At 46.2% G+C, this 26,685-nt stretch overlaps 1 protein-coding gene across 3 annotated transcripts in view; it reads right to left on the reverse strand.

Annotated features, from left to right (window-relative positions):
• RNF167 (ring finger protein 167) overlaps window positions 1-26,685 on the reverse strand; it is a 79,206-nt gene that overhangs the window by 31,592 nt on the left and 20,929 nt on the right. For all 3 annotated transcript variants that reach the window (XM_029581890.1, XM_029581888.1, XM_029581889.1), the window contains 5 exons: window positions 22,275-22,376; window positions 21,307-21,387; window positions 20,939-21,061; window positions 20,371-20,458; window positions 11,050-11,140 (listed from right to left, as the gene is read on the reverse strand). In XM_029581890.1, coding sequence (XP_029437750.1) covers window positions 11,050-11,140; window positions 20,371-20,458; window positions 20,939-21,061; window positions 21,307-21,387; window positions 22,275-22,370 — 479 coding nt within the window. In that variant the 5' untranslated portion in view covers window positions 22,371-22,376. The remainder of the gene's footprint in view (window positions 1-11,049; window positions 11,141-20,370; window positions 20,459-20,938; window positions 21,062-21,306; window positions 21,388-22,274; window positions 22,377-26,685) is intronic.

Raw genomic sequence — 26,685 nt, forward strand, 5'->3', positions numbered from 1 at the left:
ACAGTTTTTCTTCTCCCCTGCTGTTGAAGCAGAGAACTATGCTGGATATGCATTGAAAGTGAAGTATAAGAATGGAGTGATCAAGCTAGTTGAAAGGCATCAGGAATAGAGGAAGGTGGAGGTAGTAATTTGGATATTTGGTTTGGGGTAGTAACCGCCGTAACAAGCCAGCTACTCCCGTCTTTGTGAGTGCAAATCCTTTTTTCCACATTTCCTCTTGCTGTTGAATCTTAGAGTGATGTTGGAGTCACAGAAACCATGTGTATGTTTATTGACTAAGGGTATTGTCTCCAGGCAGTAGCCATCATTCTGGCGAGTCACCCACTCTTCATTGGCGGCCTCTTGACTTTATGGATCCACAGTGTTTATCCCACGCCCCTTTGAAGTCCTTCACAGTTCTGGTCTTCACCACTTCCTCCGGAAGGGCATTCCAGGCATCCACCACCCTCTCCGTGAAGAAATACTTCCTGACATTGGTTCTGAATCTTCCTCCCTGGAGCTTCAAATCGTGACCCCTGGTTCTGCTGATTTTTTTCTTATGGTAAAGGTTTGTTGTTGCCTTTGGATCATTAAAACCTTTCAAGTATCTGAAAGTCTGTATCATATCACCTCTGCTCCTCCTTTCCTCCAGGGTGTACATATTTAGATTCTTCAATCTCTCCTCGTACGTCATGCGATGAAGATCCTCCACCTTCCTGGTCGCCCTTCTCTGTACCGCTTCCATCTTGTCTTTGTCTTTTTGTAGATACGGTCTCCAGAACTGAACACAGTACTCCAGGTGAGGCCTCACCAAGGACCTGTACAAGGGAATAATCACTTCCCTTTTCTTACTCGATATTCCTCTCTCTATGCAGCCCAGCATTCTTCTGGCTTTTGCTATCGCCTTGTCGCATTGTTTCGCAGACTTCATATCATTAGACACTATCACCCCAAGGTCCCTCTCCTGCTCCGTGCACGTCAGCCTTTCCCCCCCCATCGAATACAGTTCATTCGGATTTCCGCTCCCCATATGCATGACTTTGCACTTCTTGGCATTGAATCTCAGCTGCCATATCTTCGACCACTCTTCCAGTTTCCTTAGATCCCGTCTCATTCTCTCCACTCCTTCCGGCGTGTCCACTCTATGGCAGATCTTAGTGTCATCCGCAAAAAGACAAACCTTACCTTCTATCCCGTCCGCAATGTCGCTCACAAAGATATTGAACAGGACCGGTCCCAACACCGATCCTTGCGGTACACCACTTAAAACCGCTCTCTCTTCAGAGAAGGTTCCGTTTACCATCACACATTGTCTTCTGTCCGTCAACCAATTTGCAATCCAGGTCACCACCTTGTCACTCACTCCCAAGCTTCTCGTTTTATTCACCAGTCTCCTGTGCGGAACCGTATCAAAAGCTTTGCTGAAATCCAAGTATATGACATCGAGCGCTCTTCCTTGGTCCAATTCCTTGGTTACCCAGTCAAAAAAGTCAATCAGATTTGTCTGACAGGATCTTCCCCTGGTGAATCCATGTTGCCTCTGGTCCATCAATTCTCCGGACTGTAGATAGTTCACTATTCTCTCTTTCAGCAGAGACTCCATTACTTTTCCCACCACCGAAGTGAGGCTAACCGGCCTGTAGTTGCCAGCCTCCTCCCTGTTCCCACTCTTGTGAAGCGGGACCACCACCGCTCTTCTCCAGTCTCTCGGCACCACTCCCGTTTCTAGGGATCTATTGAACAGGTCACACAGCGGACCCGCCAGAACATCTCTGAGCTCCCTCAATATCCTTGGATGAATCCCATCAGGCCCCATGGCTTTGTCCACTTTCAGGTTCTTTAGCTCTTCCCACACATTTTCTACTGTAAAAGGATTTTCATCTATTCCACTTCCCTCCAGTTTCTTGTTGTGTAGAGATGGTCCTTCTCCAGGGTCTTCTTTAGTGAACACAGAGCTGAAGTATTCGTTTAATATTTCTGCCATTTCTTCGTCTGTCTCCACACATTGATCATTACCACCTTTCAATTTCACTATACCACTTTGGACCTTTCTCTTTTCGCTGATGTATCTGAAAAATGTTTTGTCACCATTTTTTATCTCCTTGGCAATCCTCTCTTCTGCTTGATTTTTTGCCAACTTGATTGTTTTCTTCGTCTCCCTCAGTTGATACAAATATTCTTCTTTGTGCTCCTCCCTTTGGGATCCTTTATATTTCTTGAATGCTGTTCTTTTAGCTTTAATTTTGTCAGCCACCTCCTTTGAGAACCAGATAGGTTTCAATTTTCTTTTGCTTTTCTTTATGTTTCTAACATATAGAGCAGTTGCCTTGGTGATTGCTCCTTTTAGATTGGTCCACTGCTGATCCACATCTCTCTCGTTCTCCCATCCTTTAAGTTCTTCCTCCAGGTACTTTCCCATTTCCTCAAAGTCTGTGTTTTTGAACTGTAAAACTCGGGTCTTTGTGGTTCTTTTCCCTATTCTATTAGTGATATTAAACCATACCGTTCGATGATCACTGCTGCTGAGGTGGGCGCCCACCTGGACATCTGAGACATCTGCATTATTGAGCAATAAGTCGAGTATAGCACCTTCTCTCGTGGGTTCCAACACCATTTGTTTGAACAAAGATACTTGCATGGCATCCATTATTGCTCTACTATTTTTAGTTTCTGCAGAGGGGATTTTCCAGTCTACATCTGGCATATTAAAGTCACCCACGATCACCACTTCTCCCTTCTTACCTATCTTATGGATGTCTTCAATCAGATCTCTGTCCAGCTCTTCCTTTTGGTTTGGAGGCCTGTAAACCACTCCAATATAAATGGACACTCCGTCATCTTTTTTTAGGTCGACCCATAGAGCTTCTTCTTTACCCCAACTTCCTTGTAGCTCAGATGCTTGGATGTTGTTTCTGACATAAAGAGCCACACCTCCCCCTTTTCTATCCTCTCTGTCCTTCCTTAACAAGTTGTAGCCTGGTATTGTTGTATCCCATTCATGAGATTCTGTGAACCATGTTTCTGTGATAGCAACAATGTCCAATTCTGCCTCAGCCATTAGGGCCTGCAGATCTGGGATTTTATTTCCCAAACTATGAGCATTTGTGGTCATAGCCTTCCAGGTACTCTCTTTAAGGTTATTGCTTTTCCTGGACTCCTTATGAGATATTAGTTGAGATTTGTTATTCACTTTACTCTTTCTGTTTGTAGTTGTGCCACTGTTGACAGAGTTATCCATCTCAATTAGATTTTTCTTTTGGTTATGGATCTTGAAATACTGCATGCATTGTGTTTTTTCTCTCTTTTCTGGTAATACTGCAATGTTTTTCTCAAGAACTTCCTCAGTTTTTAATATAGAGAGGGCTTGTTCTTTTTGCATTTGGTACATTGTGTGTCTCCTTATCACAGGTCTAATTCTACCAGAGCCCACTGTAATCCTGGATTGTAAAGAATTTCTTAATGACCTGTTTGAGTGGGAGGGTGTACCTGTTGGCTGCTCATCTGTCAAGAATGGATGACTTTGGGTCCTACCTGAGCGTAATGGATCTCCTTTTCTTGACTCCTGGTTTTTCCGTGATATTGGGAAATTATTATCTGTGTAATGCAATGTGGGTGTAATACTTTTAATTGAAGCTAATTGAGCTTTTATCTCAGTCAGCTCCATTTTCAAGGAAGAGAGTTGTGCACAAATTGGGCAAGCTCTAAGTTTCCAGATGCTTTCCCTCAGAATAAAGGCTCCAATTAGTCAGATGAAGACAATTCCACAATTCAACAAACTCTCTGACCTTTTCAACCTCTCAGGTTGTGACTGTTCTATTTACTTTCAACAACCATGGGCTCCTCTAAGCACCTGCTTGGCTTTTGAAAAGGACGATACAGTAACTCACTTTTATAAAGCAGGGGAAGGCTATGAAAACATTTCTGAACGCTTCCAGCTAGCATTAGAAACATTAAGAATATCTTGTGTGGTTGCAGCCAAACAGTTCAGTTTTCATTTCATCAGTACAAAGTATTTTGCTCCAAATAAAAGTTCACATGCTTATTAAGACATTTTGTATACTTTAGTTAATGTCTTTCTGATGAGGTCATAGAAAAAGTTTTCTTCTCATATCTCTGTCATGCAGATTATTGTTGTGCAAGTAACTCTGTACTATGGACCACTACTCCTGTCAGTTAAACTTTTCAGTAGGTCATTTTTGCAGAGATCAGTTGGTTGAATTTGCAGATCTGACCAGTTTTCGGGCAGTTCTATCAGAGGTTCTTCTTGGTCTTCCAGACCTTGCCTTGACTTTGATAGCTCAATGTAACTTCCATTCCTTAATATTTCTGACAGTTGATACTGCTAGTTGAAAATGTTGAGAAATGTTTTAATAGCCTTACCCTGCTTTGTAAAAGTGAATTATCTTCATTTTCAAAATGTTCAGACAGCTGCTTAGAGGAGCCCATGGTTGTTGAAAGTAGACAAAACAATCACAACCTGAGTGGTTGAAAGGGTCAGAGTATTTATTCAACTGTGGAATTGACTTCACTAGACTAAATTGAAGGCCTAAATAGTTAATCAACTTTTTGAGCCTTAATTTTTCTTTTTTAAAGTAGAAATGACAACTGGAAAGGAATCCAAACTTATATTCAGTGCTATATTCACTGTTTTATTTTCAATCTGTTAAAATTGGCAAATAATTATTACAGTAAATTGTAGAAAGATGTCATGTTCAACTCTGTGCCACTTCTGTTCACTTAGATATTCATAGAAACATGCAATTTGACAGAGGTGCTTAACCTTTTCACAAATCAGACAAAATCTAACACCATAATTTTTACAGGTATCAAAAGCCAGAGGCAGAACTCTGCCTGTCTCCACAATCATTAACCCAATTTTTATAACTTCATCATCTGCAAGTAAAATATTGTTAAAATTGTGTCAAACATGTATAAAGTCTCCAAACTGCAGCAAATCCAGTTCATAATGACCCAATATCCAGACATTAGCTAATGTTTCGTCCTGGGAGTGCTTCAGGAAACAGAGAAAATGTAATTTTAACCTAAGTATCCACACTTATCTGCTGGTGTTCAACCTTCAACCGCTGGAAGACACTGAAATTTATAAAGACTCCCCTTGAGGATGACATCAACATAACCATGTGTCATGCAGTTATGTGCTCTGATAGGTCTGAATGTGGGAACTAAAAAATTCAAATAAACATGAGCTTAATCCACTGCTATAAAACTATTGTCAGTAAAAGTTTCACAACTAAATATCAACATTTCAAAACACAAAATAAAAAAGTCATGTCAAGAAACTCCAATGGTTGAAAACCGGATTTGTCCCAAACATCAAAGACTCCCCCCCCACCTCTGGCCATGTCACAAACATGAGCGGTCTTGGTCCACATTTAATCCAAAAGGAGTCCCAGTGCCCAAACAGTGTTAAAAGATGTGGTAGATCCCCCCTACACCAATCAACTTCAACTTTTGCAATCACGCAGAATTGTAGCAAGTCAAAAGTGTGTGCAGATTCCAAGCAATGGATATCTAATGGAGCAACGAGTATCTGCTTATTAATATAGCTGCAATGTTCTACAATGCATGTGATGATCTATCCCAGTGGCTTTCCCACAAAGTTTATTACAGGGACATTGTAAATCAACGGGGTAGTATACATTATCCAATTAGTCTGAAAATGAGGCGTAATCGTATAGCCCAAAGCAGGAAGAATGACTGAAACAGAACACATAGAGATGTCACAAACTGGGCAAGATCTGCTGGGTTGCTTAAAACCACGAGATATACCACTATGACCAAGACCATCCCAACACTGTCTGGAAAAATCCAATTTGATTAACAGATCTCTTAAATTCATGCTGCAAGTGTAAGTGATCCTCTAACAATCTTGAAAAACTGAATTTAGTTGCAGGATATGCCAATGATGATAATTTGTTTCATGGCCGAAGCTTGAGGAGTAAAAGGCAAAATATATTAACTTAGAGTCTGGATCAGAGGATGTCAGCAACACACATACAAGCCACTTCCAGGCTGCGTTTTGCAAAATCCAAAGCGTAACCATGATTTACAATATCTAGAACCCACTGGTCTGAGGTAATCTTGACCCATTCCTCTTGAAATCGCGAGAGTCGACCCACGATCCTTGGAACTGAGGAATGGGCCGGCGCCCCTTCATTGGGGAGATTTATTGTTGTGGGCAAAGGTATGGGTGGCTCCAGTATGCTGAGGTAGTCTGCCACGAAAAGAATATGCCCATGATTGTGCTCGGGTAGCCGATTGTCTAGGATTATAGGAAGAGGAACCCCTACCAGACTGGAAATGGCGCTGTCCCCAAAAACGGCCCCTGTAGATACAGGGTGAATGGGCCGACCGGGGTTTGTCTTCCGGTAGCTTGTAAACCTTGTTGTCTCCCAAGGCCTTTATAAGTTGCTCGAGTTTGTCTCCAAATAACAATTTCCCCCTAAAAGGAAAGGAACCCAGATGAAACTTGGAAGAGGCATCCGCCGACCAGTTACATAGCCATAGACGTCGCCTGGCAGACACCGCCGAAGACATAGTGCGTGCCGAAGTATGAAGGAGATCATACAAGGCATCAGCCATATAGGCTACCGCCGATTCCATTTGGTTCGCCTGCTCGACCTCCCCCAGAGGAAGGTCCTGGGCCGTGAGCATCTGTTGAACCCAATGGAGAGTAGCCCTTTGCATAAGGCTACTACATACTGCGGCCCGCACCCCCAAGGTGGACACTTCAAAAATCCGCTTAAGCAACACTTCCAGCTTCCTATCCTGGAGGTCCTTGAGTGCTGTGCCTCCTGTCAAAGGGATAGTAGTATGCTTTGCTATGGCCGTGACCGCCGAATCTACCTTGGGGACCTTAAGTAGTTCGAGCGATTCATTGGGAAGTGGGTAAAGCTGTTCCATGGCCCTGCTAACTCTCAAGGAGGCCTCCGGGGTCTCCCATTCACGGGTCACGAGCTGGAAAAGCTTCGGATGGAGCCCGAAGTCCCGCCAAAACCGAATCCCCTGAAGAAGTATCCGACACCTCTTGTGGGATGGGGATCTCCAGCTCCTGAAGTACATGGGAGATTAAAGGATCCAGTTCCTCCCTGCGGAACAAACGGAGCACCTGCAGATCATCCCCCTCCACCAGGGTGGCATTTTCTACCTCATCACCCCCAGCCTGGGTGGAGGGATCCTGAATCTCCGGATCCGCCGTAATAAGAGGGTCTGACAGCCCATCCCCCGGATCCGGCCGAGCAGTGTGAGGTTCAGCCCTCCCATGATCCTTGGAAGCCCTAAAAAGTTTAGCCTGGGTAGGAGACTGGAATTCCCAATCAGTCTCAGCCTCCATGTATGCTTTATGTAAAAGTAATACAAATTGAGAAGAAAAAGGATACTGCCGCTTTAAGGGCCCCCCCCCCCCGGGGGGCATAGGCGGAGGAGGAGTCGAGTCAGCATGCAAGCTGCGTGGTCATTGAGGGCTGAGGGCCAGCGGGGATAGAGGGAGATCCTCTCCCTCCTCAGACAAATCCGCGTCTCTGTCTGCTGGAGGCAAGAGGGTCACCGCTCCCGTGCTGATCGGGAGCAAGCCAGGCCTCTGCCTCGCAGCTGACTGCCGACCACGCGAGCCCTGTATGGCCGCCCCCTGTACCGAATTTGAGTGCCGCGAAGGCCCCTCGCCCCCGGTAAGTTTTCCCCCTCAGCTCACCGGGTCAGTGAATTAAGTCTCTGGGAAAATAGCTGTAGGGCAATGCCCTGCCTTGCCTGCCAGTAGTTAGCTGCTTCTTCACTGTTAAATTGTATTTATTTTTATAGGAACTAAACTTTAAATTGATTTAGTCAAAGGTTGCTTGATAGTGATAAATCAAACCTGTCGGGAACAAATCCCAGGAAATTTAGACAGAACCAGGACCGCAGGTTATGCCTCTCAATCTGCTGGAGTCAGAGAAATACTGAGGGATCGCAGGTGGCACACCAGGTTATATGGTGGGTGCTTTTCAGCTTTTCTCTGACTCCATCTGCTGAAAGGGAGGCATAACCCAGCAGTCTGGACTGATCCTGGTACGTACAGGGAACTCATATTTAAATTGATCCATCACCACAAGGTTTCCCGTTTGGCAGCTGGTTTTATGACAAGATTTGTGGAAGATTGTAACACATGTGCTGCTGTCCATTTATTTCTAGTAAGATTATTAAAGTAGTGGACATCCTGGAGCACAAGGTCATGGAATGTTTTAGTGACCAGATAGTCCAATCCAGGAGGGCATCATGTTGAGAGATTACTCATGATCGTCCTATCTATAGTGTAGCATGGATGCCTGGCAAAAACAAATGGTTAAGTTATAAGAACCAACAATTATCTCAGCAGCAAATGCATCAAATTTAGATGTAGGGACGAAAGAGAGTCCTTTAGCTAACACGCTTATCTGAATACAAGACAGATTTAAACCAATGATTTTGATGGGACTGTGAATGTGCTGGTCTGAGCGATGACATGTCAAACATTGTCGCTGAAATGTATTGCCGGCTGGAGCCTCGTGATCTAAAAGGCAGGTGCGAAACCCACCTGTCTGCTGCTAAAAAAGGTTGAACTTGCAGTTGTTTGTATGGAAGGTCATCACCAGATGAATTCTTTGATCCAGACTTCAGGTCAACATGTATTTTGCCTTTTACTCCTCAAAATTCAGGCATTATCGCCATTGGCATGTCCTGCAACTACATTCAGTTTTTCAAGATCTTCCGAGGATCACTTACACTCGCGGCACAAATTGAAGAGTTCTGTTGATCAAAATCAGATTTTTCCAGCAGTTGGGATGGTCTGGGACATAGTTTCACAAAAAAGATCCCACTTCAGAGAGATTACAGATGTATAGTAAAGATCTCATATATACCCAAAAAAGTGTGTGAATGACCATCCTATTTTTAGCACTAGTACAAGCACATGGAGAACAACTGTGTGCGCCCTCTTGGTGCTAAGGGACGATTGAATGGCCCGCTCTGGGCTAATAATTTTAATCATCATTCATTGTTGCCGCTCCGTTTTGCAGTGATTTCTCCTTCACGTTGAGTCTGATTATATTTCACTTTAGTTCAATTATATCAGTCTTTTTAAATAGTCACATTTTCATACGATGTGCGCTCATCTATAATTGCTGTTGTGCATTTGCCGTGTCTCTCTTCATTTCTTTATTTTCACAGAAAAACCGGGCTATACCATTTTGCACCATAGTGTGCCTTCAACTTTTCCCTGAGGAAGGAAGGCACTACCCTTCCGAAACATTGCAATGTCGGGTTAATCAAGGTCATTCTCCTGACTGACATCTTTGGAACGTTATTCCAGAGATGTTTCCCAGTGTTGAAAAAAAAATACATATATAAAAACACACAGATAAAGTGCATGCTTTCATGTTTTATATGCAATACGAAAAAAATCTTTAGAAAAAAAATAAGTGAAAGAACAACAGAAAAATATGGATTAACATTATTAGCACAAAGAGGGCACACAAAGTTGTTCCCCATGTGCTTGTATTAGTGCTAAAAAAATATGATGGTCATTCACACATTTTTTTGGGTATATATGAGATCTTTACTACACATCTGGAATCTTTGAAGTGAGATCTTTTTTTGTGGTATTTTGCATTATTCTTGTACTTTGGGGTTATTTTGTACTGGACATAGTGTTACATCTCACGGTTTTTTTTAGCATTCCTGCGGATCTTGTTCAGTTTGCGACGTATCCCTTGTGTACCGATTCAAATCAATCCCTCTGCCTGCTTTGCGCCTCATGATTAAGTTATATTTTCAGGCTGAATGTAAATCAACAGGGGTAATCTATATTATCCGATATCGCTGCGATAAGCTTTGTGTAGAAAAGACACTGCGATCAATCAACACAGGTGTTATACAGCATCGCAGCTCTATTAAAAAGCAGAGACTCATTGCTCGGAATTTGCACGCTCTTGGCATGCTACCATTCTGTGCGATTGAGAACGCTGAAGTGGATTGGCATTGGGGGGAGGGATCTACCACATCTTTTATTACAAAGAGAGCATAAGTGGAAACACCATTTGGGCACTTCAACTCCTTTTGGATTAAATATGGAGCAAAACCTTTCAAGTTATTTGTGACATGGCCAGAGGGGGGAGCCTTTGAAGAATTTGTCTGAGATTTGGTGTTCAATAACAGGAATATGCTATATTGTCAAGAAAGGACATATCACATTTTATTTTGGTTTTTGATATTTTAATTATAGATTTATTGGTGAAACTTTTAATGACAACAGAGTTTTGCAGCAGTGGATTAAGCTCGCGTTTATTTGAATTTTTGTGTTCCTACATTCAGATCTGACAAAGTGCATACTGCATGACACATGGTTGTAGGAGGTCATCCTTAAGGGGCGTCTTCGTAAATTTCAGTGGTTTTCAAGCAGCTGAAGGCCAAGATGGACGGTGTCTGCATGATTCTCTGAAACTGATAAATGGTCCAATACTGAACATCAACAGATAAGTGTGGACACATGATAAAATTGGTCTCTGTCCCCTGAAGCAGTTCCAGGATGAAACACTAGCTAATGTTGGGATTTTGGGTCATCATGGACTGGATCTGCTGGAGTTTGGAGACTTTACATGTTTGGTACAATTTTAAGAATATTTTACTTACAGATAAAGTTACAAAAATTGGGTGGGTGATTGAGAAGACTGGCAGAGTTCTTTGTGTACACTGCATCTAGTTTGCTGTCACCTGTTAAAATTAAAGTTATACATTTTTTCAGATAATTTCATATTATTCATCTGGTGCGTCTAACTTAGAGACAATTTTTCCCTATCTCTTGGAGGCTTTTTTTTTTTTAAACATAGATCCATCCAGTGTGCCCAGCCATGCTGCCAGGCCTAATCTGTTTTAGCTGAGAATTGAATTATCCCAGATAAACTATTTATTGCTAGCATAGTGGCTTCAGACTTGAAATAAGTGTTAATCATACTAAAACCAAACATCTGGCTAAGGTGACCGGGGCCATGTGTCTGCTGTGGGGTCCCTTCCTCCATCACCCCCTTGCATTTTACGCACCCTTTGTAGTAGCTGAAGATATTGACCAGATACTCGGCTGTGCTCTCACCCACAAAGACGGCTGGGATCTGGATCTGCTTCTTCACTGTTTCTGCAGGGAGAGAGAGAGAAAGCAGGAGAGGGTTATGCTTGCTCCCCTCACAGGTTTGGAGATTTCTCTCCGGGCCGCTAAGGGAGAGGAGCCATGCTTACGATCAAAGCTGGTAGCACTGCCATGGACAGCTTCTGGATCATGCACAGATAAAACTGGGGTGGGGGGGGGGGTCAAACCTGCTTCTGTCTACTACATTTGTTCCCCTGGCTTTTACACAAAGTAGATGCAAGTCTGGAGAGCGAGCCCAGGGATGCCAAGGAGATTTAGAGTCATGTCCTAACGCCTTGGTTTGGCAGGGTCAGAGAGGGCAGATGAAGGATGACAAGGACTGAGGCAAGTTCTGCTCTTAAGGCAATACCTAGTGGTTTGTCAAACAGCATGGGTTATGTTCAGGGTGGGCCTAGAGCTCCATGTCCAGGGGGACAGGCCGAGTCCGTCCTGGCTCATCCCACTGCATACATGGAGATGTAGGCTTGCTTTTCTTAGGACTAAGGAGGGAAATCAAAACTCCATGTAATAGGATAAAACTGGGAGTGGCTCAGCTTGTTGCCCTTGCCATGGAGCTATATGGGCCACTCAAACATGGCTCCTACTAATTTGGTCGGCAGGAGCTGGGGATACAATAGCGACACTTATGGATGGGGTCACGTGTACTGGCTTCCAAAAAGACGGTCATCACAGTGGCTGGATGGGAAGGAATTAAAATGGGAAAACCCAAGCATAGCATGAGTGAAGGCTTATGGTGCTACAGCTGCAGGAGAATCTGGTTTAATTGATCTGGAAAGCCAAAGGAGGAAGAGGAAGCCAACATGTTGAAAAATCACAAAAGACCATCTCCTGTTCTTCCTTGATGTTGTAATGCTACAACTATGATGGCGAGGTATACTATTGTTTTTTTGGTGCTTTTCCTTGTATAGCAAATATTGCTTACCTGTTACAGGTGTTCTCACAGGACAGCAGGATGTTAGTCCTCACATATGGGTGACATCACAGGATGGAGCCCAATCACTGAACACTTTTGTCGAAGTTTCTAGAACTTTGACTGGCCCCTACTGGGCATGCCCAGCACGGCACCAACCCTGCAGCCAGCAGGGGTCCCCCTTCAGTCTTGTTTAAAAAGCTACAGGAAGTGCCGAAAAATAAAATAAGAAACGTAACGAACCCAACACCGTGGGGCGGTGGGCGGGTTTCGTGAAGACTAACATCCTGCTGTCCTGTGAGAACACCTGTTACAGGTAAGCAACATTTGCTTTCTCACAGGACAAGCAGGATGGTAGTCTTCACATATGGGTGAGTACCGAGCTGAGAATGTCTGAGTATACACCAAATGTACCCAGGTGTGCAAGGCACTAGGACTGGGGTGAAATTTGGCTGAGGGCATCCTGAACCCTACCGGGCAGGCGGAAGGGTGTTGGTACGTCAAGTTGTGAATAGGTGATGCAGGACAGATTGGCCAAAGATGGAATCTTGTCTTCCGGCCTTGTGCAAGCAATAGTGGGCTGTAAAGGGGTGGAGAGAACTCCAGGTAGCAGCCTTGCAAATGTCAGGAAGCAGCACTGATCGTAGGTGCGATACTGAAGTCGCCATGGCCCTCACAGAGTGTGCTTTAACACGGTCTTGAAGCGGAATGCCTGCTTGCTGATAGCAAAAGGATATGCAGTCTGCTAACCAGGAGGAGAGAGTCTGCTTACCCACAGGCTGCCCCAATTTGATGGAATGGAAAGAGACAAACAATTGAGTGCTCTTCCTGTGGGCAGCTGTACGGTCTAGGTAGAACGCTAGAGCCCGTTTACAGTCAAGGGTATGCAGAGCCTGTTCTCCTAGATTGGAATGGGGTCTGGGAAAAAAGGTAGGTAGTATAATGGATTGATTGAGATGAAATTCCGATACTACCTTAGGCAAGAACTTAGGGTGAGTGCGGAGTACCGCCTGGTCCTGCAGAAGTTTAGTGTAAGGCAGATAGGTAACTAGGGCCTGTAACTCACTATCTCTGTGAGCCGAAGTGATTGCCAAAAGGAAAATCACTTTCCATGTGAGATAGCGAAGCTCACAGGATTGGAGAGGCTCGAATGGTGGTTTCATGAGCCGACCAAAACCAGGTTGAGGTCCCAAGAAGGGGCCGGAGGATGCAGTGGAGGCTTGAGATGAAGCAAGCCCTTCAGAAAACATGTTACAAGGGTTGTACTGACATGGGAACATCCCCGACACCTTTATGGAAGGCGGCCACCGCACTAACATGCATTCTGATGGAGGAAGCTTTTAGACCTGACTCCGACAGGTGCCAGAGATAGTCCAGAAACTTCGTGATTGGATGGGTAAAGGGGTCAAGGGATTGAGAAGAGCACCATGACTTAAACCTGTTCCATTTGTAAAGGTAGGATTTTCTCATGGAAGGCTTCCGTGAAGCAATCAGGACACGGGAAACTGATTCAGAAAAGTTAAGTGGCTGAAGGATTAACCTTTCAACATCCATGCCGTCAGGGACAAGGCTTGAAGATTGGGGTGGCGCATGCACCCGTCGTTTTGCATAATCAGAAGCGGGTCCTTTCCCAAGGGAATGTGCCTGCGAATGGAGAGATCCTGAAGTATTGGAAACCAAACTTGGCATGGCCAGTGAGGTGCTATCAGGATCATGGTTCCCTTGTTCTGACGTAACTTCACGAGAGTCTTCGAGAGAAGTGGAAGTGAAGGGAATGCATATAGGAGACTGGTTGCCCATGAGAGGGAGAACGTATCTCTTGGCTGAGAGTGTTGGCTGCGAGTGAGAGAGCAGAAGTTGTCTACTTTGCGGTTTTGAGGTGACGCAAAGAGGTCTATTTGAGGGTAACCCCATTGTTGGAAGATCGAGTTCGCTATTGAGGGGTTGAGAGACCACTCATGTGGTTGAAAGGTGCGACTTAGTTTGTCTGCCAACAATTGTCCACTCCCGGCAAGTAGGTGGCCCTGAGGTACATCGAGTGGGAGAGGGCCTCCGCCCATATCTGCGCAGCTTCCTGACACAGGAGGTAGGAGCCCGTGCCTCCCTATTTGTTGATGTACCACATGGCCACCTGGTTGTCCATCTGAATCAGGGTGACTTGGTTGGAGAGGCGATCCTGAAATACTCTGAGAGCATATCTGATTGCTCGAAGCTCCAGGAAATTGATTTGGTGTTTGGCTTCCTCTGGAGACCAAATTCCTTGTGTGTGCAGATTGGCCACATGGGCTCCCCAGCCAAGGTTGGAAGCATCGGTGGTGAGAGTTATTTGAGGGTCTGTAGGCTGGAAGGGCAAGCCTTGGAGGAGATTGATCTGAATTTTCCACCAGGCAAGAGACTGAAGGAGTGAGTCGGTGACGTGGACAATGGTCGACAGGGGCTGAATGCATTGAATCCATTGTGACCTTAGAGTCCACTGCATGACTCTCATGGCTAGGCGGGCCATTGGGGTGACCTGAACTGAGGATGCCATTTGTCCCAGTAGGATGAGAAAGCGGCGTGCAGTTGTGTAGCGCTGAGACTGCAGCTGGTGTGCGAGAGAGATGAGAGTGAGAGCTCGTTGTCGAGGTAGAAAAGCTTTTGCCTGCAAGGTGTCCAAGTCTGCCCCTATGAATGATAAGGTTTGAGATGGGACTAAGTAGGATTTGTCGTAGTTGGCGAGAAATCCTAGCAAAATCAGAGTGTGTAAGGTAAGATTGTAGGGATGACAGAGCAGTTTGCTGAGTGGGAGCCCTGATCAAGCAATCGTCTAGAAAGGGGTAGAAGTGAACACCTTGAGTCCTGAGGAAGGCTGCAACTACTACGAGACATTTTTGTGAAGACTCGTGGTGCAGACGCGAGGCTGAATGGAAGCACTCAGTACTGATAGTGCTTGGGGCCTACCAGAAATCTCAGGTATTTGCGATGAGATGGAGTTATCGCAATATGAGTGCATGCGTCCTGGAGGTCTAGAGAGCAGAGCCAGTCTCCTCTTTGTAGAAGAGGAAGAAGAGAACCTAAGGTTACCAATTTGAACTTTTCTCGATGGAGGTACTTGTTGAGGGCACGTAGATCCAGAATTGGATGAACACCTCCCGATTTTTTGGGGATTAGGAAGTGCCGGGAATAGAACCCTAGGCCGTGCTGAGAGTAGGGTACTGGTTCTATTGCCTTGGACTGGAAAAGGAGGGAGACCTCCTGTTCCAGAAGAATGGAGTGATCGGATGTTCTCCACGTCGGTAGAGGTGGTGAGTCCGGTGGGATGGAGAGAAAGTTGAGATGATAACCTTGAGCGATTATCGCTAGGACCCACTGGTCTGAGGTGATTGAGTGCCACCTGTTGTTGAAATGGCACAATCGACCTCCCACTGGTATGTGAGGCAGTGGAAGCTGGCTGCTGCTCTCTATGCAGGAGTCAAAAACCGGAAGCAGGGCCCGGCTGAGAAGCTGCTTGCGGCTTTTGTTTTTGTATCTGATGAGACTGGGTTTTTTGAAATGGTCTCGTAGAGTGAGTTCTAGCCGGTGGCGGGTAGGATTTCTTCGGACGGAAGAAGGACTTCTTAGTGTCTTTTCGGAAAGGCTGTTTTGAGTACTCAGAAGGCATCAGAGAGAGCTGTCTCAGGGGCTCATGATGGTCCTTGAGTTCCACCACCATTCGTTGAATCTGTTCGCCGAACAGATTGTCTCCTACATAGGGCAGGTTGGATAATCTGTCTTGCACTTCAGGGCAAAGGTCCGAAGACTTGAACCACACCCATCTTCTTGCCGAGATAGCAGCTGCAGATACCCTGGTAGCAGTGTCAAAGATGTCGTAAGATGATCTTATCTCATGCTTGCCCGCCTCAAAACCCTTGTTTACTAGGGTTTGGAGCTGATCATGAAATTGCTGAGGCAGGGAGTCTGTCAAGTCTTGTATCTGCTTAAATAAGACCCTGTTGTATTGGGTCATATAGAGCTGATAAGAGGCGATTCGGGAGATGAGCACTGAGCCCTGGAAGACCCGACGACCAATGGCATCTAGAAATTTTTGCTCCTTGCCTGGGGGAAAGGAAGTGTGGGGTTTTGATCTCTTTGCCCTCTTTTGGGCAGATTCTACAACCACAGATTGGTGATCCAATTGAGGTTTTTAAAAACCTGGGGCTGACTGTACCAAATAAGTGGTGTCAGCCTTCCTGTTGACTGGAGCAACAGAGCCAGGGTGTTCCCAGTTCCTTTTGAGGAGATCCAGAAGAACTTGGTGAATAGGGATAGAGGTTATTTCCTTGGGAGCATCCAGGAATTGCAACAGCTCCATCATTTGATGCCCGTCATCTTGTTTGGTCTGTAATTGGAAGGGAACCAATTCAGACATCTCCTTCACAAAATTTATGAAGGAAAGGTCCTCTGGAGGAGAACGCTGTCTGCTTTCAGCAGGAGAAGGTGGTGAAGACAGGTCATCGGTGTCTGGCGAAGAATCATCAGTCCAGGTATCGTAGGGATCAGTACCTGCCCCTCTAGGAGCCCGAGGGGACGGGACGGTGGAATCCCTGAAGGTCCTGGTCTAGGCTCCGAAGGAATCGATGAATGGATCGGTGGCGCCGGACGCATCGGCATCGATGGATGGATCGGTGGCGCCGAGGGACGAGGCATCGGTAGGACTCCCTTTGGAGGGATGCGGAACAGTGTTTCTCCTCCCGATGACAAGGTAAGCAGAGAGGGCACCGGAGCCATCGGTGACCCAGGATCCATCGGCGGAAAAGTGGCAATGAGCGCTTCCATCCTCGAGAGCAGCGGTGCCAACGCTGCCAGAATCGGGTCAGTGGTTGGTTCCACGATCAGTACCGGTGCCGGAGGAACTTGGAGTCCATGCATCGCCTTGTTGATGGTCTCCTGAACCAGCCGGTCCAGTTCTTCTCGGAGACTTCAGATGTCGGTGGCGATGTTTCTCTCTACGATTCCCTCGGTCCTGAGGGGGAGTAGAGGTGGTTGAAGGCCGAGAAGTCATCGATGCCGGACGGTCACCGATCGGTGGTCGATACTGGCGCGAAGTTGACAGTGCCGGTTCTGACGACGTCGATGCAATAGACGGCATCTGGGTTTGAGCACAGAAGAGAAGTTCCATCTTCTCCATTCTGGCCTTGCGACCTTTTGGTGTCATTAGGGCACATTTGGTGCAGGTCAGGACATCGTGCTCACATCCGAGACACATTACACAGACCTTATGAGGGTCTGTTATGGACATGGTGCGACTGCAGTCCGAACACCGATGGAACCCCGACGCCATGGCCATGAAAAATTTGAGCCGCGGTACAGTCGACGGCCAGTAGGCCGCGAGGGCCAAACTCGACGGGAATCGCACAAAAATGGGTAGAAAACTTACCGGAGTACCGCGGCTTGAAAAATTTGAAGGAGGGACCCCTGTGGGGTAAGAAAAGTTGTAGTAATTCCGTGAGGAAAATTCCTGTCAGGAATCTCTTTGGAGCTCCTTAACCGCGTGGCTACTGCTGCGCAGAAAAAAGAAGGGGGACCCCTGCTGGCTGCAGGGTTGGTACCATGCTGGGCATGCCCAGTAGGGGCCAGTCAAAGTTCTAGAAACTTTGACAAAAGTGTTCCGTGATTGGGCGCCATCCTGTGATGTCACCCATATGTGAGGACTACCATCCTGCTTGTCCTGTGAGAAAAATTCAATCACTATATAGGTCCCCAAGTGTGGTCTTATAGGATAATATTGTTAATATTTGTTTTTTCTAACATATTGTACATTATTCTTGTCATATCCAAATTCTGGATGTTTTGTTTCGACTTGTTAATTGTGAAACACCAAAAATAAAGTTAAAAAAAACCCAAAACAAAACACTAATGAAGCTATATCATTAGATTATCAGTTAAATCTTTTAATCACTTGTAGCCACTATCTATCCATTGAGATTCCTTGTACTGAGGATGTGTATTTAAGCACACAAATTCCTTGATTAGAAACAAGTGAATGCAGTTTTGTTACAGTGTCCATTGGTACTGCATATGGTAGTATACAGTTGGAGCAATATGAATAAAGAGTTGATCAGAATTACACCATAGGGGTTAATTGTTTCGCTGCATAACTGCCCTGTCCAAACAGGTGAATAAAGCATTGGTTTTAGAAGTTTGCTTAGCTGCAGATAGACACAGAATTACGGATGTTCTAGGAGTAGCTTTGAGAGGTTGCTCAGGTGCGCTAGCAGCTCAGAGATAAGAAGCTGGAATCTATGTGGTTTACACACTTTGCTTGGAGGAAACTCAAGGCTGAATGTGCCTTTAGTACTGAGAAACTGAAAGTTAAAGCCAAGCACTGCACTGCTTTATAAATCTTTTTAAGTGCACTTTGCTAAATCAATGTTTTTCTTTTGACGTTAAGAATTGTTCTAATTAAAATTTGGAACTCTGGCATTCAGCTTAGGGTTAATAAGAGAAATATTATTCTCATGATTTATTTATAATTGAATCTGAAAATGGTATTTGGAATTTGTTCTGTTCCCACTCTCCTGCCATCGGTACAACTCTGGGATCCTTCAATGCTGATGCCTGGAAAGTCTATCATTGAGTTCCATTTGGGATGATCATCCTTTAAGGGTCATTTCTGCACTTTTGGCACTCACAGACGTCACGTGATGCCTCCAAGCAGAGGATCTATCTATCATAGGGCTCCGCGACAAGACATGGTCATGCTGCATCGAGGCCGCTGCTGGAACCCACTAAGACAGGACGGAATGAAATAAAAAAGGCGTACAAAACTGATCTCAATGGTGGCGGTCGGTGAATGGCTGGCGAGTATTGAAGACCCCGCTTCCACAGAGGGGAACGTAGTGAAAGAAGAATACAAAAAAAAAAAAAATCTTATTTAGGGAAACTACGACGGACAAGCCTGCGCTGAAGTAAAAAAAATGCATGAAAAACATCTGAAGAAACTTCAGGAAAAGAGGCAAGAACCATGACTGACGGGTTCTGCGGAGAAAGAGAGAGACTGAAGGGAGTCTGCGTGGACATATGGTACAGCAGCATAACTGACATCATTCTTCCGTGTCTGGCTCCATCAGATGAGGTCACCCACATGTGAGGACTGCCATCCTTGCTTGTCCTCAGAGAAAGTTAGGACTGTTATTTTTCCCCCCCAACCATACTTGCGAGCTCAACTTTATCCAGATAGCGTTGAGTGTGCGTACTCACTGGGTAAAGTTAAGCATTGCCCCAGAATACCTCCAGCACCCTTTTTGAGGGGTCAGTTTCGCATGCATAAATAATTGTGGACACAAAATATATGCAGTCAATGGGAGAAATATGGAAAAGCTTGCTTCTGTGCACACAACGGCTTTGAATATTAACCTCAATGTGTCATTCCCTACCCCCTCCAATTGCCGTTAGAAGTGATGGAAGCTTTTCTTTAGCACTGCACAGCCACCGCCTTTCCAAGTCTAGCCCGAGAAGGCAGCGGCTCTCCCTTAGCAATGCGCATACCCCACATAAGAACATGCCATGCTGGGTCAGACCAAGGGTCCATCAAGCCCAGCATCCTGTTTCCAACAGAGGCCAATCCAGGCCATAAGAACCTGGCAAGTACCCAAAAACTAAGTCTATTCCATGTAACCATTGTTAATGGCAGTGGCTATTCTCTAAGTGAACTTAATAGCAGGTAATGGACTTCTCCTCCAAGAACTTATCCAATCTTTTTTTAAACACCGCTATACTAATTGCACTAACCACATCCTCTGGCAACAAATTCCAGAGTTTAATTGTGCATCAAGTAAAAAAGAACTTTCTCCGATTAGTTTTAAATGTGCCCCATGCTAACTTCATGGAGTGCCCCCTAGTCTTTCTATTATCTGAAAGAGTAAATAACTGATTCACATCTACCCGTTCTAGACCTCTCCAATGCCAACCCAAGGAGATGGCTGCTGTCCTCTGGCACTCCTCCTCCCCCACCAAACCAAGTAGAGTCCAAGGAAATGGAATTGCTCCTTTAGTACTCCACACTCAATTCTAAGCTGATGATATGACAGCTCTCCTTTAGCACCAGCCCACTGGCCGAGAAGACATCGGCTCTCCTTTAGCACCTCAACCTTCTGCATGCACACACGAACCTTCTGCATACACATACGAACATCCTCAATTCCCTCTTTTAGTATTGCACCCTAAGGAAACGGCAGGGGTTAATGCCACCTCCCACTCCACTCTGAGGAGACAGCAGCTCTCCTCTGGCATGGCGTCCCTCCCCCACCAAACCTCCGATTCCAGCCTGCATCGCTTCTCTCGGGCTCACCATTGTTCCACGTCATTCTCAGCAGGTTCTCGGAGTTCACATTGTGCACGATGACAGCTTGGTAACCCGCTTGCTGCGCGTGAAGCACCTAAACACACACGGGCAGACAAAAATTGGCATCTGTTACTGCAGCTGCTGCTTTGGGCTCCCAGATTAAAATTACAACCAAGGCTGCGATCTGCTCCAGCGAGCTTTCTGTGCGCTAGCAGCTGGACATTGCTCCCTATTTTTCACCTGCCCCCAGCTTTACCCTAGTTCAGATGCTGCAGTGACAGTCCTCGGTTAGGGGCCACGCACTAGGACTCCTTCCAGAGCCCTGTAGTCATAGGCCCTAAACCCGGCCACTAGGTATCACTGTTGCTCTATGACTTGGGCTCCCTCCACTCGGGCTGCGAGCACAACTTCTGCAGCATCCCCAAGCACCGGTCAGCCTGGAGCATGGATGACCTGACCCAGGAATCAAAACAAGACCTCTGCATGGCAGCATGCAGCCGTACTGCTGAGACAATCGGCCACGGCTGGCTTTTTAAATGCTAGACAAGGGCCCAGAGCGTGAGCACTCACTGACCTTCACATCAAAGTTGCATTCGTTCCGCCGGATGAGGGCAAAGAAAGACTCATTGCCCGACGCCGGCGGGGGACCTTCGATGGGGATGCAGGCATTCTGGGGACTCGCCTCCACGAGGCAGCCCTGTGGAGAGAAGCAGCAATGTCACCGCAGGAGCCCACCATGTGACGCTCCGTTTCTCCCATCCTCCACACATACCCAAGCTCTCTCACACGAGCGAGGGAAGGAGACTCCCTCGCTCCCATACGAGAGGGAAAGCAGCTCTCACTCTTCCGGTTTCACTGTGACATGGGGAAAGGCATCCGCTGACACCCTCCACTCCCCCCCCCTTGCTTTCGGATAAATAAAGCCGCAGTATTGTATTTTACCTTTAGCCCATCCTTGGGCAGCAAAGCTCCAAAGGCAGCTGGCAGGTCGTCAAAAACCATGCTGGAGTTGTGAAGGGAATACTGCCAAGAGGTAAGAGGTGAAAAGTGAATGCTACTCGTGTCAGCAGACATCCAGAACTTTGCAGACCACTTCCCAGCAAGTGACTCAAAAGCTCACAGACACAGCGGTAGGAAGAAGAACATTCAGGCCAGAGAATCTAAATGCTGAGCCAAGAAAAAAGGAGCACGGCAAGCTACTAAATCCCTGCACAAGTTTTACAAGAAAATGCATCCAAAAATTGAAAACAAACCTCACAGAGACCATGCAAACCGAAACTGGCCAACACTATGGAGTCAATAAATGCTTCTGAATTAGATGAGCCCAGGGATGCACACAAAACAACTAATTCCACACCGGAGGGACAGAGGTGAGAGGAAAGCCAAAGACTTCTCAGGAAAGGCTGAGCAGAAATCTGCCGAGACGAGGGACCGTGCTGAATCTGGCAAGCCCCTTTCCTCCGGGTAAAACTGTCAATCAGCAGCAGCCATCTTGACTGCTCTTGCACCATTCCCTTTGCATTGAAAGGGAACATGCTTACTGGATCCCAGAAGACGTGGAGCTGATCAATCAACGAACGGGTGGAAATGAGCCACAAACCATGCTTTATGTGCCTGTGCCTGTACACAACCTAGACTGAAGGCACGAGGAAAGGGCGAGGGCAAGGGACCTGGAGGTAGGACACAATGCAGCTCTGGCAACTGTTTGGGCTCAGGGCAGGAATTAAAAACTGTGGGGGGCTCCTAGATGGGCATGGCAAAGCCTGAGCAGGTCACCTCTGGATGCACACCTGCTCGTGGATTAGCAGGTTCATTTTCTCATGCAAGGCAAATTATAGTTATACAACTCGTTACCTGGCTAGGAACCGAGGCACGCTAGTTACTAAGGTAAACAAGCAGTCGCAACTTACTGCGTAAATGAAGGCTTCAGCAGCGGGTCCATTCCAAAGGAGGGTCAGCAAAGCTACCACGCTGCAGGGGCTCGGGGGAAGATAGCGTAGCTCCATAGCTGTCTGTGATGACAGAAGGGAAAGACCAAGTTTAACAAGAGAGCAAGAGGCAACACCACCCCCCCCACACACATAGATACAATCACAATATATATATATATATATATATATATATATATATACCCATTACAACTCAAGCGCTACCAAGTAACCAAACTACACAGGCTGCACTTCAAACTTCTCGTGTTGCCCTCACGCCAAATCACCCATAGCAGCCTTGGAATGGCCTGTGGGCGATGGAAGCAGAGGGAAGAGAAACGCAGCAGTGCACCACAGGTAGAAAACCCATAATGCAGGGCCGGGGTGAGCATGCACGTTCCCTGTCCCTGCAGGAGACCTCCCTCCCTCCTCCCTGATCTGAAACATGCTTCTGCTTTAGAGAGGTAAAGCATGCACTGGCTGAGCGAGAATAAGCACCTGCTGAGGCAGCGAGGACACGCACCCTTGTGCCGGTGTGGGGGAGGGGCTGCGCCTGCTTGCGTCGTCGGTGATCCAGTGGAGAAGGCAAGACAGGCGGACTGGGAAGTGGGAGGAGAAACAGGGAGCAGATGGACAGGGAAGGATAAGTGCAGGGAGATGGACAGCTAGGTAGGATGGTATGAGATGAAATCAGGGGAGGACCAACAACTGGAAAGGGCAATGACAAGACTTGGGAAAAGGAAGTTTGCTTTACCATAAGCAGTTTTCTCCATATACAGCAGAATGAATGTATCATGATCTGCGGGCGATGCCATCAAGCAGCACTGAATGCAACCATTTCTCCAAGCTAGCAGGGCTCAAAGCTCTACTGTGCATGCGAGTGGCGCCAAAAAGCTGCACTGGAAGGAGCAAAAGGGAGTCTCTCTTTTCCTCTTCTGATTCTCATTTGCATACAGCTCCGCCTACCTCCTGAACTAAATGTATTTTTGACAATCCGTATTGGTTCTTGCGGATGTGTTTGCTTCAATAAACATTTGACCACTTGAAATTAAAATGTTCCTCTGCTACTTAATGGATTGTTTGAAACTTATCTTTGGACCTTTTCTACCTTGGTCGCAGCACACCTGCTGGATTGGTTCTTATTTATATCATTATTTCCCACATCCAATTTAACATCCAATCTAAATGTCAACTGTGTATCCTTGCCTCCTACTCCGTGGTTTACATATGTAACTGTTTTACTCTAACAATCCATGTTGGGTGAAACGGTTAACTCTATTTGATTTCTTCTAGAGATGCTCCCTTTTGTTCCTCCTGGTGCAGCGTTTTGTCGGGAGACAGAGCCGTACTTTAATTTTCATTAGTGTTACACTTTCAGTTACCTGGATTTGTGTATTTTTTCCTTCAATAAAAATGTGTACACCTATTTTACAATATCTGCAGACCCTTTCATCTTCACAACACACCTTTCTCTTTGGCTTTAACCTGTGTGTGTTTTGCGCTCCTGTCCACGTATTTTTTGTGGTGATTACATTGTTCTGTATTGCCCACTGCCATTTGTGCAGGACTTCTTGGCACGGTGTCCATGATCCAGTTCCTATTTGTTGTCATAAAACATTGGTACCTGATTGTCTCTTTGGATCATTATGCCCTTTCCTCTGAGGATGTGAGTGAATGTGTGCAGGGCACTGTGCATCAATCTGAGCTCCTGTAAATGGATTTGTAGTCATCATTCCAGAATAGTCTATACTCCTTGCATCTTGTAGTGGCCTGTGTGGGCTCCCCAGCCCACTGTGGACGCATCTGGATTAGTATGACTTGGTAGTGGAGCAACTTCTTGAAGTATTGTTGGTTGTAACCACCAATGTATTTCTTCCCTCGTTTCGAGCGTAAAAGTGATTCTTGTGTGAAGCGGTTGAAGGAGCTGGTTCCACGGAGTTCTCAATCCCCATTGCAAGCACCACATATGCAACTGTATTAACAGAACTACATGAATAGCCACCGTTAGATGTCCCAAGAGTGATAAAATGCGGCAAGCTGTTAAAGATGTTGACTTCAGCAATGTCTTAGCAATTTTCCTTGGTGCCTCTGCTGAAGGCAGGAATGTTCACACTTACATGGTATCTATAATGCCCCCCCAATGAACCGAATTTATAAAATGGGTTCCAAAATCGATTTTTCTAAGTTTACCGGGAATCTAAGGGGATATTGCTGACTGAAGATGAAACTGGAGGGTCTCTCTTGATGAGGCTACTACAAGCCAGTCATCCAGATACAGGAATACTCAAATCGCCTGACAGCATGAGGAACTACCACTGCAAGGCATCTCATGAAGACTAAGGGGCCAGCCAAAAGTCCAAACAGAAGAACTTTGTATTGGTAGTTACATGTGCCTACTTTGAAACATAGGAAACATCAATAAGAAGGGTGTATTGGGATGCATTTATAAGCATCTTTAAGGTCCAAAGAGTATATCCAATCATGCTGTGGAATGAATGGAAGGATTGTGCTCACAGAAGTCATTTTGAACTTTTCCCGGTGGAGATATTGATTGAGATTTCAGATGTCTAAGATAAGCCATCTGTGGGAAGGGTGCGGATTAGCCGATGTGGACAGTGATAGTACCACCACATTTTGTTCTGTGATCTAATCTATGGTTTCTCACAACTTTCCTCTGAAGTGATTGTTGCCCAGACATGGAAAGTCGGACAACTTTTCATGGATGTCTTCTCTAATACTACTGGCCCTGAACCACATCATGTGATGTACTCCAAATGACACAGCAATTCGAGCTGTGGTTAAGAATTCATACATTTTTTAGTTCCTTCAGAACTCTGGGGTGTATACCATCCGGTCTAGGTGATTTACTACTCTTCAGTTTGTCAATCAGGTCTACCACATCTTCTAGGTTCACCGTGATTTGATTCAGTCCATCTGAATCATTACCCATGAAAACCTTCTCCATTACGGGTACCTCCCCAACATCCTCTTCAGTAAACACCGAAGCAAAGAAATCATTTAATCTTTCCGCGATGGCCTTATCTTCTCTAAGTGCCCCTTTAACCCCTCGATCATCTAACGGTCCAACTGACTCCCTCACGGGCTTTCTGCTTCGGATACATTTTAAAAAGTTTTTACTGTGAGTTTTTGCCTCTACAGACAACTTCTTTTCAAATTCTCTCTTAGCCTGTCTTATCAATGTCTTACATTTAACTTGCCAACGTTTATGCTTTATCCTATTTTTTTCTGTTGGATCGGTCCTGGGCCGAGTCCCCCGAGGTGCCCCGGACGACCCCTCTCCGCCCGGGATGTAGGCCGCACAGAGGCCCTCCCGGGAAAGGCGCGCGCGCGCCAAGCTGCAGGCCTGACAGGACGACCCACGTGGCATGCTGGCGATCATGAGGAACGACGCGACCAAAATAAATAAAAAACAACAAAAGTAAGCCCTGCGACTTCCCTCCTGCCGGCGGCGCCCCCCCCCCGGAGCAAAACGGAGCGGCGACGCGAAGCAACAGAGAGCCGGCAAACAACAAAAATAAAGGAAAATTAGTTTCTTACCTGATAATTTTCGTTCCTGTAGTACCAAGGATCAGTCCAGGACACCTGGGTTGTGACTCCGCACCAGTAGATGGAGACAGACTAAAACTTGTGGGCGGAGCCATATAAGCCCCTGTGCCAGTCACAGCCCCTCAGTCATACGTAATGTCAAAGTAGAAACCCAAAGGGCAACCATAGCTAACTAACAAAACTTGCCATTTAATCGGAAACAATTCCAACCCCTGCGGGAACCGGACTCCCCAACCGGGAGAGCGAACAAGCGGTGAGCGCAAGGAAACAACGATGAGCGGACTCTCCGTCAGCGGGCGGGATCCTGGACTGATCCTTGGTACTACAGGAACGAAAATTATCAGGTAAGAAACTAATTTTCCTTTCCCTGTACGTACCAGGATCAGTCCAGGACACCTGGGATGTACCAGAGCCAACTTACCGAGGGTGGGAAGCAGAGAGTCCTGCTCGGAGTACCCTCTCTCCAAACCCTCCGACCTCAGCGGCCTGAACATCCAGACGGTAATGTCTGACGAAGGTATGCAACGACTGCCAGGTAGCCGCCCTACAATCTCTTGGGGCGACACCTGAGAAGACTCCGCCCAGAACGCAGCGTGAGACCTTGTCGAATGAGCCCGAAGACCCACCGGCGGAGTCTTTCCCCGTACAAAGTACGCTGAGCCTATGGCCTCTTAGAGCCAACGGGCGATCGTCGTGCGAGACGCTGCAGCCCCTTTCTTGGGACCAGAAAGGAGGACAAACAGATGATCCGTTATCCGAAAAGGATTAGTGACCTCCAGATAGCGAAGGAGGGACCTCCTCACATCCAGCTTTCGTAAGTCTCTCG

Source organism: Rhinatrema bivittatum, chromosome 16 (assembly GCF_901001135.1).
Source record: "Rhinatrema bivittatum chromosome 16, aRhiBiv1.1, whole genome shotgun sequence".
Taxonomy (NCBI): domain Eukaryota; kingdom Metazoa; phylum Chordata; class Amphibia; order Gymnophiona; family Rhinatrematidae; genus Rhinatrema; species Rhinatrema bivittatum.